We start from the raw sequence: 14,705 nt of genomic DNA on the forward strand, positions 1-14,705 counted from the left end.
TAATACAGGCGTATGACGCAATTACCGCCACAATAAACGCCAAGTTATTTAAAAAACTAAAGTCAGGGGAGGCAAAAAGACTACATGGCTGGTTCAACCGAGCATGCACTATAGCACATAAAGCCCTTGTGCAGGCCTTAAAGACAGTCCCAAGAGATAGCGGCCGAGTTAAGGAGGCTAGGCAAGCATATAAGCAGACCCTAAGAACTAGACAGTTAGACCTTAAAAACGCAGCCTGGGAAGCCCTGATCAAGGCAAGTGCCCTAAGGGATAACACGATGTTCTGGAAAGAAATCAATGCCCCCTTCTTCTCAGACAGGAAGGAAGACTCCTTGGAAATAGGTATTCCAGAAGATACCTGGGTTAACTATTTCACCGCCCTCTACAAGAAAGAATCACTTGCATCGTTTGAACAAGATGACCCGGAGGCGGGGTGTGAGGTTCATTCACTGCTTCATAGTAATTTCCCACTAAATGTAATATTTACCCCCGCAGATGTGGAACAAGCGATCTGCCAGAGCGCTAGCCTAAAGGCCCCTGGGCCTGATGGAGTTCCCATTGATCTATTTAAGGGGAATGTGGATCTGTGGGCCCCCCTACTTGCAAATGTCATGAACGCTTACACTAACTTAGGTTTCCCCAACACATGGCATGAAGCAATAGTCATCCCAATATTTAAAAAAGGGGATAGACAAGACCCAAAATGCTACCGTCCCATCTCCCTGCTAGACAACCTAATGAAAGTAGCAGGGAGGGTTCTCTTAACTAAATTACAAGCCTGGTCCGAGAGTAAGGGGATACTCTCAAAATTCCAATATGGATTCAAGTCCGGCCTGGGAACCGTAGAGCAGGGTCTAAATCTGTCCCTCATAATGAATAAATATATTGGAGCAAAAAAAGGGAATCTTTTCCTAACATTCGTCGATTTAACCTCGGCGTTTGACTGCTTAGATCATGGAATGTTGTGGAAAACCCTGGCCACAATGGGGATAGATAAAAACATTTTAAGTTTTATCCAGGAGCTGTATAGAGATGCAGGCGCCACGGTGAGATTTGGCAAAAATGGCGAGCAAACCAGAAAATTCCCCATAGCGAAGGGTGTTCGCCAAGGCTGCATACTTGCGCCATTTCTATTCAACTTATATATTAACGAGGTAGCAGTATCGTTAATTGCTCTGGAGGTGGACTACCCCAAGATAAATGGTCTCTCAGTCCCACTATTGCTATATGCCGATGATGCGGTGATCATGGCCCGCACTCAGCGGGGACTTCAAAAGGCGCTAATGGGTTTTGCAACCTTCATGAGCTCTAGGGGCCTAAAAATAAATGTGGGGAAAACCTTTACGATGTCCTGTACAACCAGTAAAAAAGTTTCTGACTGCAAAACCTTTGTTAATGAGTCAAAGATAGCTATGTCTAAAACGTTTTCCTATTTGGGCATCATTTTTAATAATAGGGGGACATGGTCCTCAGCGATCACCTCTCGGAATTTGGCCTTTGCACGCTCGATAGGGGCAGTTAAACAATTTGCTAAAAAACTTGGCGGGAAACCGGTAGACACACTACTTAAGATCTATGCAGCAAAATGTGTGTCTACAGCGGTTTATGGAGCGGGGATCTGGGGACTTGCGGATATCTCACAAATACAAAGGGTGGAAAATGCTTTTTTGAGATATCTTTTAGCAGTCCCGCGCTCCACATCCACCACCATATGCCACAATGAACTTGATAGACCCCATATCAGTGATTTGATAAAGATAGCGCCAGTTATGTTATGGTTTAAGATTTGGAGATGTGAGGATACGACTTTCAATAGGGAAGTAATTCATGATTGCCTGAGTCAAGCCGAGGGCTCCAAGCAGCCGTGGTTGGCATATGTGAAGAAATTTTTTAATTCTATCAACCAACCTGAGTTATTTTCAAACCCAACATCATGTGCCCTAATCTCAAAAAAATCATTAAAAAAGTCATGCCTTGATTTACTGGAGGAGAGGAGATATTATCTGGATGGGCACAAGTCTACTATCGTTGCCCATCGGCAGATCCTCCACGATCATGGCCTGCATCCTTATTTGGCGCCAAATTTTTCATGTTACCACAGAATGCTCTTAGCACGAATGAGGATGGAATCTTTCTTTAGGTTAATAACGTTCCCTGCGCCAAATGATTGGTCCGGGAAACTGATAAAATGTCCGTGTGATGGAGTAGCCATCCAGTCTAATATACACTGTATCCTCTTCTGTCAGTATTACCAGTGGGGGAGGAAAAAATACCTGTTACCGCTGTTAAAGTCATGGGGTTTGAGAAGTTGTAAATCTGCCCTTCACAGATTGTATTTGCTCCAAGATGAGCTTACCATTGTAGTGATGATAACATTTTTGTCGTTTATTATAAAATGTAGAGGAACCATGAGAAATGATTAGGAGTATGAGGGTTTGTTTGAGTATTATTTTGTACCTAATAACATCATATAATACACAAATATGTTTATATTTACCTCAACTGTTCCATCAACATAATGAATCTACCTTCCTATCAAATGAATTTTATGCAAAGTTTTTAAATGGTTTTTATGATTAGATTAATTGATAAGTGTAATGAATTGCATATTTGTGTAGTGTCCTTTTTAAATCACCAAGTTTTATTGTTGTGTTTGATTGTATTTTGTATTTATGCCCGCTTTTATGGTGTTTGTCAAATGCCGAATAAAGCTATCTTTGAATCTTGAATCTTGAATCTTGGTAAACAATGGGTGGGCTCTAAACCCTTTACTGTACACAATATGTCTCACAAGCGAGTCTGTTGCAAGCTCGACCTAAAAAGAAGACACTGCTCAACAATGATTTCACATAGCATTTATGGTGCTCTAATCAGTTTGTGCAGTACCGACAGGTTGCAACAATTGCAGGCTTCAGCCTACCACTAACAGTCCCACAAAGAGAGATAAGAGGTAAAACAAACATCTAAAGGCCCGAATAAGAATCCATGAGATAAAGGAAACTAAAACTGATGTTCCATCCCCTAAACTTCAGAAAGATCTGTCGAAAAAAGACAAACAAAAGAGATGGTACAGTAGATGGGTGAATAAAGCGTGGGAGGAGATAAACTCATCATTGGGTTATGACTCTTAGGAGGAAGTAAACCAGGAAGTAATGGGAGCATAAATTACTCTGAAAATATTTTGCTCACTGAATTACTCATTTTATATAAGCAACTTAACTGTGGATGGAGAAGGCCATCTACAATAGCACCACCAGCTGTCAGTGATATCTTGGGAAACCAGAAGAAAGAAAAGCCTTCAATTGACTAAGTAAACAGACCACATACAGTTATTTTAATGCCTGCCGTGAAACATCCCGTAGAATGTTCAGCCTACTTGTGGAATACCTTATATTGTACCGTACTTCAATATAGACAATAGGCAATCACTGACTAAATAGAGCTGTGTGGCTACTTTGTGGAAACAGGAACAGGCTCAACATTTAAAGGTCAGATTCAGAAAAACGAGAACACAAGTATGATTACAGACTATTGCACATACAACAACGGTTTCAAATACAGTCATTAAGAATTCCTAGGTAAATCAGAAAAAGAAACTCTCCCTTATCATAAGGGAGCTAAGAAAACAAAGTACAGACGACTGAAAAATTGCGGTCTGCTTGTCACCATGTGAAAAATAGTGCATGAAACGGCACTATCCAAAAAACACACAGCTTGTAAACTGCAATTACTACAGTTGGGATGGATCCCTGTACTTTGTTATATACTGAGCTTTTTGCCAATCCTAGTTTTACTTGTCATGCTAATCTTGCATTTTTTTTGTACCGTGTGAATGATTTAGATAGGCCAAGTGTAAATTGACTGCCCAGGTACAGGATTGTGATTGTGTTGTTTGCTGTATGACAGGGGTGTTAAAATGTCACACACTTGGCCACAGTGACCTCATTTCACTTATGTGCAGTAGTTGAAATGGAATGGGGTGTCTAAGCTTTTCAGATATCTACTGGTGTGCTGCTGTAATGCTGTATTAGGTTTTATTTCACTATTCTTATTATCAACCGCATACGGTGATTGTTATAAGCAAGGCAAAATTGTACTTGGAAGCTAAATAATAGGCTTGACTAGGAATGTTTCTGTAGTTTTTAATGTTTCCTTCATCACAAGCATAAAACTATAATGTATACATGGTGCAGCTGTAGCATTGTAAGCTTGACTGCCTTCTGTATTACCATATTATATATATATCTATATATATATATATATATATATATATATATATATATATATATATATATATATATATATATATATTTATATATATACATATATACACACACATCCTTTTTAACTTGCATGCTCCGGGTGTGGGCTACCCTTCATTGTAAAATATATATTTGTATCTTGAGGTACAGGGGACTAGCTTTAGTGTATTGTCTCTCGTTTGCTAGTGTCTAGATAATCAGCTTGGAATCCTTTTAATAATATGGGGCCACATGTATCCTTATTTCAAATAGCGATTACCTAATTGTGATTATTTGCGACTTGCAATTAGGTAATCGTTATTTGAATGTATGAAACTCCATGAGTTTCATTTAGAGTTTCCCAATGGTTTGCAAATCAACCTACCTCATTTATATTTATGAGGCAGGTCGCAATTTGCGACCCATTAGGAATCGACAAAATCATAGGGATGGTGGCCTGTTGTGGTCAGCAGACCACACAGACCATGTCTGTGATTGTTTTTAAAAAAAACAATCATTGTTTTTTACATGTAGCCCATTTTCCTTTAAAGAACATGAGCTGCAGTTAAAAAAGAAAAATGAAATGTTTTCTTTTCATTTTGTAAGAGTAGGCAGTTGACTGTGGGATCACTGTCTGCTCTTAAGAAACATTTTTATGAACATTCATAAAGGGGTAGGGGTCCCCAAGGGACCCCTTTCTGTTTGCGAATGGGTTATCACCTACTTGAAGTAACCAGTAAAATGCAAATGTTTTGTAACTGCATTTTGGTCGCAAAACATTCCTATATATCGCTGCGATTCAGTATTAGGAGGGACACTGTAAACTCGCCCCTTTCTAATTCGAATCGGTATGTATTCGCAATTCCAAACTGCGATTTTGTAACGTTACCGAATCGTAAATTGGAATTCATACATAACAAAAAACATTTTACCGGTCACGAATAGCTACCAGTAAAATGCATAGTGTGCTCTTTAGTTCAATCCTTCTCTGAGAAGGTAAGTGGGATGCTTTCTGCATCAAATCATATTACAGTAGTTAGATCTGGAAAGGCCATCCATCATATCGCAGCCATGTGACTGTGCTTACTGTCACGTGTGCGTGGCTATAGTGATGTAAACATGTTTGCAGGCTTGGTAGCCCTCGTTATCAAAGGCAGATGACTAGTGTTGTGGGCTTACCTGTTCTTAGGATCACATGTGTGTTTTATGTGTGTGGCTATGCTGCCTCCAGTTTCATGATTGTAGGGTGTACTGCTATAAAATGGCATAAGACGTCGAAGGTGCCTATGTCTGGTGTTTGACTAGAATGATGATGTCCTGGGTAAGCCATTCTAGGTATCACGCGTAGTTGTGCAGTGGCACTGGGTGGTGTATAATGTACTAGGAGGCATCTGTGTGCACTGTCACTGGATGAGTATGTAGTGAAACGCATTGGCATTCTGCCCGTGGGACACAGGCGCATGAATGCAGCATGTCAGGTGTTGGAGAGGCATGGGATAGAAGTGTAACGGGTTGTTCTCCTCTTCAGCGTGACAGGCATGTGACAGGAGTGTAACGGCTGTTCTCCTCCTCAGTGTGACATGCAGAAGCTGACAGTGGATGAATTGAAGCGGTTGCTTTATGATACTTTCTGTGAGCATCTATCCATGCGGGACATCGAAAATATCATCCAGACGGAAGAAAAGAGCAACCTGGAGAACCCTGAGTCTTGCCCAGTGGACGTCGAAAGTAAGTAACAACAGAACACACACGCAATCTGCACCTCTCAGTCCCCTAGCCCTTAAAATATAATTTTCCAAGCCTCGTCCAACCCTGCTACCATTAAATATAATTTTTTATGTAACGGCTACGTTCCACCATGAATTTCAAAGATGGACAAAATATGTGACGCATTTAACACATGAAAGGGCGAGATTTTGATCGATACCTTATATCTATTGATCCAAACCTCGATCTGGTCGACTGAACCTTTATTGCCTGTCTTGGAAGGAAACAGTACACCTATCTGCAAGTTAGTTCACCCAATAAAGGACTCTACTCTTAAAGATCACGGACAACTTCTAGGTTTCAAAAGTTTATTGTAAAGATATAATGAGCTGCAAATACAAGCATCTCAGAATGAGATTCACGAGATACACAGGTCCAATTACATACATGTGCTCTCGAAAAGCCCTCAGACGAGCAACAGAAATCACTAACACAAGTTCTAAAAATAGCAAAGCTATCAGCATAGACGCATATCTCTCCTTCATTTAGGTTGGAGGAAAACAAACACAGGTTAGGCGTCCCTACCCTGTTCTAGATGGTATCCCTACTTAACCAAATCCCAACCTAACAAAGGTGTCAGCAATGAATGACCCCCAAGGGAAGTCACCCACTCTAAGTCTCTTGGTGAAAACCTAAAGTTCTCCAGTCATGACCCCTCACTGCCTACCCATCCGCTCTCTAAAGGGTCCTCAGGTCTCTGCCCCAACTCCACCCAGGGGTGCTGTCCCTAATACAAAACAGTCAACAACATTTGAGACGCCCCTTGCGAAACGCCTCTCACGTGGTGCAACTTCAGGCTTTTTCCATGATGCTTTGTATTGGGCCTCAGACGTTAGAGTTGACCTTGCTTCTCAGTCTCTTCTCCGGCCCGCTGATACCCCTTAAACATTCCAGAACCCTCCTCCATGTCTGGGCCGTCTACTGAACAGGCCTCTATTCATTCACTTATAATTGGATCCCCCCTTTCCTGTTGCAGACAGATATCTGCCGCCAAGAACCCAACTCTCATAGACTTCTAAAAAGGCTTGCAACATTTCTCAGCCCAGACATGTACGTGTAAATCAATGCTAAAACATTTCAGGCCTACAATATTTCACATTATGATTATAGCATTCAATTTCTTCATTTAATTAAAGCATGTTAAAACTCTTATTCTATTATTTAGAAAACATTACTCTAAATCATGGCCCATTAATGCAATGACCAAAAACGTTAAACAATCTGTGTCGTGAAAAGAAACACCTTCCCTTTTAGCTCCAGCTCTGGCCCTGAGGCCTACCACGTTCTGCGTTTTACCACAGACCATCTTATATGTTAACAGCTACACGACATAGATTCAAAATAATCACGTCTAATAAAATCATATAATGTCACACATTTCTGTATTAATTCCACTTCTACTTAAATCTCTATATTAGCTATACATTTAGAATATAATTTCAGATACTATTAGCACTCATGGCATTTCTCTTCATGAATTATGCTCTCTATAGGTAAGTATGATGTACTCATATATTTATATCAGTTTGCGCTCTCTCAGTTCCCCCCTTTGATGACCTCTCGGGGTCATCACTAACATTTAAACTGCAGTTATTGCTGGCATTCTCTGCGCTTCCAGAGCTCTCAGACTCCTGTACTGATTATCTTGTATGGCAGCCAATCTCTGCAACTGTTCTCTTTGGGCCCTTTCTGACCTTCTTGCTCTGTACCATTTGAATACCCTCACCAATCCCCACAATATTATCCCACAGATCAATATTATGATGATAGGCTTTAGGATATACCATATAAAGCTTTTGCCTAAGGTGGAAAACCACCCTCCAACTGTACTCATTCCGTGGCCCACCTTTTCCCAGACATTTTCTCTACTCAAGTCTTCGATCTCTTTGTGTATATTAGTTATGTTCTTAATAACTTTCTCAAGGGGTTTTGAAAGGTCTGGAATGTAAGTGCAACATTCCTGAACCTTCAAAGCCTTACAGACTCCGCCCTCTTTTGCTAATAAGACATCTAATGCAAGCCGATTTTGAAGAACCATAGCCCTTATCGATTGCATCTCTCCTTCTACCAGCATTAAGGACTGAGCAGTGCTGGCAGACAACCTGTCGACAACTGTTGCCAGTCGTCTAATTTTAACATCATTAAGGATTATTCCCAAAAGAGGGAACATAGCTCCAAAGACATCTCCAACCATTTCTGCATCGCCTAAATCTCTCCTTCCCCTCGATGATGTCTGGCCCTCAATGATCAATAAGTCTTGTGCATGATATATTTTGGGGAAGACAATTGCCAAGTAACATGATCCATACCAGTTGTCAGGTAGTCTCACGTAAGCATTTCTTCCACATACAAAATACACATTTGGAATCACTTGCATTCCCTTCAGGAAATCCTTAGTGTAGTACTCTAAATTAAAAGCATGTTCACAGTCAACTTCACCCACGTATACATTTTCATAATACGTTTTGGCTCGGTGAAGACATAACTTTCCTTTCTGCGCTTTATCTAAAGCTATTGGACCACTACTACCCTTTCTCTTGTGTGACTTCTCTTCCTCGGTCCAATCTAATTTCCCTTGTCCTGATTTTTTCAAAATCTTTTGTCTCCTGTAACGATCATCCACCTGCCCTATGAACTTTTTCTCGACTTCTGACACCTTGCATGTCAGATTATTTCTACGGGCATGTGAAGTATCTAAGGTAATCCAAGGAATGAAGAACTTGGCCAATCTGTCTTCACTCTTCCAGTAATCCCATTTATTCATCTGCTTATAATTCGGGACTTCTGGCAACACAGAATCATAATTGGAGAAATAGTATTCAAAACTATCTCTCTCATAAAATATACTAAGCAATAAGCTACATGTAATGCCATATGTCAGAGGGAGGTGATGATATCGAATTCCTTCATCTACAGACGCAGGCAACTGCATGCAGACGTAGCAATCCTTAACCTCCATGGCATCCACGTATTCATACAAAAGTTTAGCATAAGCATTTGACCTAAAGTCTCCTTGGGACTCGTCTACATGTAACCTGCGGGCTTCTGCAGCCAATAACGCTTTCTCTTGAGTGTTTTCCCTTTTCTCACCAGCAACAGTGGGTGTAAGCGTTACTACAGAATTCACATCAGTTACCTTCACCTCTTCCTCATGTCCCTTTACATAAGAAATTGTTACCACTAAAGCTATTAATATTATCACTCCTACTATTAGTGTACCTATTATACATTTAGCTCTGCGGTTCGGGGTGCCGGCCTCCATTTCGTCAGACAATCTAGCTTATCCCTTTTTCTTTGCAAAAAAAGTTCTTTTCCTCTCGTTCCTTTACAGTCTCTTTCAATCCTTTTTGTCTTTAGAATCCACACAGCTGGAGGCTGACAGCCTTTTTCGCAAAAAGTCCTTTCACAGTTCAAAAAGACAACCCTAGCCCTTCTCCATCCACTCAAGGGGTTCCCTAAAATTCTCTGCTTCCTGGGCGCTAGGTAATCTTCTTTTCTTCTGCTTGCTTTATTTACAAAGTCCTTTAACAATCGACTATTAGATTTGTGGTTGCAGCTTCAATAGCATAGTTCAATATTTCCATGCGAAGAGTATGCTCTTCATGTGCTGTTATCGTGGTACCAAAGTCGGGGAATTTCAATTCTGTAAGAAACATGTGTTTTAACTTGCTGAGGCGGGGAGGTCTGGGGAGCACGAATGTTAGTGACCCTTCTTGTTCGACACCGGGTACCAACAGTTGTATTTCCACGGTGATAATGGGCTCAGAACTGGACACCACCACCGCTCGGATCCTCCCTGTCTCCGGTTTCACAGACATTTGTCGCCAGATATGTCCACTCAGGTGTGGAGTATCTTCTGTTAGGCACACGCACTCTTCTTGACCTCCTTCGGTCTGGTGCTTCAGCGCCCTGAGCACCTTCTTCTGGGTCTGAGTCTTCTGATATCGGAGGAAGGGTTGCTTCTGGAGTTGACCTCAGGCTAGAACTTCTTCTTTGCGGCCAAATTGCTTCTCCACGTGCCCTTCTACTCCTTCTCCTTCTGGTCTGTTCTCGCTCTCTTTCAGACCTGTCAGGGTCAGACTCGTACTCCCAGCTGTCTTCTCCTTCTGTAGCGTCTTCTGTTTCGCTGTTGTACTGACCGTCCTCAGCTTGGTCAGACTCGTTCCCAGCTTCCACTGGCACCTCTACAGCTTGGCTAGCCCCCTCTATGGCTTCTTGGTCCTCAGCTGGACGTCCATCCGAGAGAGGAGCTGTTTCCAGAGGTGCTGGAACCCTTTTCGTATGCGACGCGTGTATCCAGGTGGGCAGGCCTCCCACCTTTACAGCTGTACTTGTGATCAGGATGACCTGGTAGGGCCCACGCCAACGAATATCCAAGCAGCTTCTTCTCACATGTTTCTTCACCAGGACCCAGTCCCCAGGATACAGGTCATGGCAAGGGCCCTGGCACGCTGGAACCTCTGCAGCCTGCACCTGAAGGGACACAGAACGCATGGCGTCAGACAGCCCCTTACAATAGTCCAGGATCATATCATCTGTGATATTTAACAGTGCAGTAGCTGGAATAGATGGCAGTCTCATTGCTCTCCCCATTAACACCTCATGTGGTGACAACCCTGTTCTTCTGTCTGGGGTACTACGAAGGCTCATGAGTACCAATGGCAGGGCATCAGGCCAACTCAGGGTCGTTGAGGAGCAAACTTTCGCTATTCTGGACTTGATCGTGCCATTAATTTGTTCCACAATTCCTGAGGCTTCTGGTCGGTAACTGCAATGGAGCTTTTGGTCTATATTCAGTGCAACACAAATCATCTTCACAAGCTCGCTGTTAAAATGTGTTCCCCTATCTGATTCCAAAAAGGCCGGCACCCCGAAACGAGGGATAAGTTCTCTAAGCAGTAACTTAGCCACTGTGAGGGTGTCGCACCTACGTGTAGGGTATGCCTCAACCCATCTGGAGAACACACAAACAACCACCAGGACATAGCGGAGGCGGTTGCATCTTGGCATTTCAATGAAATCTATCTGCATTCTGTTGAATGGACCTCCAGACCTTCCTATGTGACTTAGTGCAACTGGTGTTCTTTTCCCTACATTCAGCTGCTGGCAGGTCACACAACGCTGGCACACTGCTTCTGCTGCTATTCTAAACTTAGGATTGTACCAAGTCTGTCTAAACACTCTCAGCATAGCATCTCTCCCTAAGTGTACGGGACCATGTATGAGTCTAGCCATTGGACTCACCATCTCATTGGGCAACACTGCTCTGCCGTCTGCTGAGACCCAAAAATGAGTCTCACCCATTACACATCCTGCCTTTACCCATGTTTCCTTTTCTGAATCAGGAGCATTTTCTTGCATGGTTGACAATTCATCCCAAGTATCAACAGTTTCCAGTATCATGGCTAATTCAGTTCTTACATTTATTCCACCCACATCCACCTCTGTGAAAGAGTAACCTTGTTCTGCGCAATACCGCGCAACTTCATCAGCATATCTATTGCCTTTCGAAACAAAGTCCTCATTTTTGGTATGTGCGATGCACTTTACAACTGCGATACTTGCTGGACATTGCAATGCTTCTAACAACAAGCGCACAAACTCTCCATTGCGAATGGGAGAGCCTGAAGAAGTCATGAACCCTCTTTGAGACCATAACTGCCCGTAATCATGAACCACCCCAAACCCGTATTGGCTGTCGGTGTAGATGGTGACTCGAATTTGATTGCCTGCTAAGCAAGCACGTGTTAGGGCAATAATCTCGGCTACCTGAGCGGAGTTTACTCCTTCCAGGCACCCTGCTTCCACAACTCCTTCAATTGTACAAACAGCATAAGCTGCTCTCAACTGCCCAACTTCGTCTCTTACACATGAGCCATCGACAAAGAAAACTTCGTCTGGGTCGGTCAGTGGCTCATCTACAATGTCGGGTCTGGGTTTGGTGCATAGTTCAGTCACATCGAGACAGTCATGGTCTGTATATTCATCATCATCATCAATATCATTTGGAAGTGGCATTAAGGTAGCAGGGTTCAAAACAGAGCATCTCTTGAGGGTCACGTTCTCTGCAGCAAGAATAACTTGCTCATAGCGCGTGAGCCTGCTATTGGTCAGATGCTGTGTTTTGGTCCTGGTCATCAACAGTTCAACAGAATGTGGCACGCACACCTCTAACGGGTGCCCCATGACGATATTTTCACATCTCTCAATGCTGACACCCGTTGCAGCAACGGATTTGAGACATCCGGGCAACGCTGCGGCTACTGGGTCTAAAGTAGCTGAGAAATAAGCAACTGGTCTACGGGCATTCCCATGGATTTGGACCAACACAGACAACGCACAACCTTCTCTCTCACAACAGTAAAGAAAGAATTGTTTATTGTAATCAGGCATTCCCAATGCCGGAGCACGACACAGGTCCTCTCTCAGCTGTAAGAATGCCATCAAACAGTCTTTGTCCCATGGTACCGGATCACTCACCTCCTTGTGCGTCAGTTTTTGCAAAGGTTTTGCTTTCAGTGAAAAGTTCACGATCCACTGTCGGCAATAACCCACCATCCCTAGGAACATCCTGACCTCTCTCTGGGTCTGAGGCGCATTCATTTTCATGATCGCCTCTATCCTATCTGGTGACACTTTTCGTTTGCCTTTCTCAATTCTGTGTCCCAAGTACTGCACTTCTGTCAGGCAGTACTGCAATTTTCCCGGGGATACCTTATGCCCATTGGCAGCTAGGTGATTTAACAAAGCAATGGAGTCTTCCCTGCAAGCTTCTTCTGTGTCTGACGCCACAAGGAGGTCGTCTATGTACTGGACCAGAACTGACTTCTGGGGCAGCACTAGACTTTCAAGATTTTTCTTCAGAAGCTGGTTAAAGATCGATGGACTCTCTGTATACCCCTGAGGGATACGACACCATGTTAGAACGCGATTTTCCAGCTTAAATGCGAAAAGAAAATGGCTATCTTCGTCCAAAGGGATCGAAAAGAAAGCCTGACAAAGATCTATCACAGTGAACCACTCAGCTTGGAATGGAATCTGAAACAGTATCACTGATGGATTCGGTACCACTGGACAACATGAAACGACTATGTTATTAATCTTTCGAAGGTCCTGCACTATCCGAAATTTCCCATTTGGTTTCTGCAGACCCATAATCGGGGAGTTACATGGACTACCCACGATTTCTTTCAGTATTCCCTGTTTAATCATGGACTCGATCACGGGTTTTATGCCTGCAATCGTTTCTGGAGTCAATTTATACTGGGGTGTTCTTGGGAACTCAGCATGCGGTTTCACTACAATTTTCACTGGGTCCACCCCTTTGACCAATCCAATCTCTTCCCCAGTGAAATCCCATACCTCTGATGCCACTGTCTCTCTCAAATCCCAGGGAAGCTCGTCTACTGTCAAAGTAGGGTACAGCTCCACACATATTCTTGAGTTTGCAACTTTGAAATCTGCATCATCATCATTAGTCAATACCTCCACTCCCTGGGGTGTACAATATATAGTACAATTCAATTTGCACAACAGGTCTCTTCCTAGCAGACACACAGGGCTTGAATCGCAAACCACAAATTGGTGCTCATCGCTGTACTTCCCTATTTTCACCTGTACCGGTTCTGTCAATTGGCTGGTTATTCTCCTGTTTGCGACCCCTACCACCTGTATGGTCTCTCCAGACATGGGCAGGTCTGGAACTGCAGCTGATCTGATCGTGGATCTAGTGGCTCCTGTGTCCACCAGAAATGTCGTAGGGCACCCTGCTACTTCTGCTTCCACATAGGGTCCCCTCTGATCTACCTCTAAGGCTGCCCCGAGGGTGCAGTCTTCTCTTTCCACTCTCTGTCCGGTTAATGGGTCCACATAATAGCATTCTTCACCTTCTACAAACAGGGGCATTTGTCTATAGGTCTTACCCATACTCCCTACTCGAGGAGGTTGCGGGAACTGGGCTCGGGGAGGAGCCCCCCCCCCTTTGAGCACCTTTCCTTGGTATGGCGTCGCCCCTCTCATAGGTGCGCTCTGGACCTCTTCCTCCTCTATCTCTTGCTCTCCGATCTCTACATTGTAAGGGCACTCGCGTTTCCAATGCCCCAACTCGTTGCACTGGTGACACCTAGTCGTTTTCTTCAAGGTAGCTATGTCTACTCTGGGTCTAAAGGTAGTACTTTCCTCATTACCCTTGTTCTGACTGTACTGCTTCTTACCTCCTGTACCTGTCCCTTGCTGCTGTTGTTGCGGTCCCCCCTTTCCTGCTGTCTGCAATTGTACCACCATCAGCTTCTCTTTTAGTTTCTTAGCCTTGGAGTCTACCTCATCACAGCAGTACCTGGCATATCTCAGTATTTCATCGAGGGGTTTACTTTGCCAACAAATCGAGTGTTGCTGAATCATTAAACTAATATCCGGTCTCAGTCCCAGGACGAACTTGGACACGAATTGCCCTATGTCCTTTGGATCCATTACATCCAAGCCGCTATACTGTTTAAACGCCTTCAGCAATCTCTCGTAATATTCATGGACTGTCTCTTTGGGTTCCTGTCTCGTTCTGTCTATTCTGACCCAATCTATGTCTTGCATTGGCACTTTTTCTTTCAGCCAAGTCATCACTCTCTCGAATTTTGCCATCACGATCTCGGACGGCCCATTAGTCCTAGCATCTCTCTCTGGCTCCGTTGTGGGCCACTCAGC

At 43.3% G+C, this 14,705-nt stretch overlaps 1 protein-coding gene across 1 annotated transcript in view; it reads left to right on the forward strand.

The window, feature by feature from the left end:
* Positions 1–14,705, forward strand: part of CABP7 (calcium binding protein 7) — an 828,431-nt gene that overhangs the window by 794,124 nt on the left and 19,602 nt on the right. Inside the window, exon 4 of the mRNA XM_078667195.1 lies at positions 5,816–5,969. Within this exon, the coding sequence (XP_078523321.1) occupies positions 5,816–5,969 (154 nt within the window). The remainder of the gene's footprint in view (positions 1–5,815; positions 5,970–14,705) is intronic.

The sequence above is a fragment of the Lissotriton helveticus genome, chromosome 11 (genome assembly GCF_964261635.1).
Source record: "Lissotriton helveticus chromosome 11, aLisHel1.1, whole genome shotgun sequence".
NCBI classification, from domain to species: domain Eukaryota; kingdom Metazoa; phylum Chordata; class Amphibia; order Caudata; family Salamandridae; genus Lissotriton; species Lissotriton helveticus.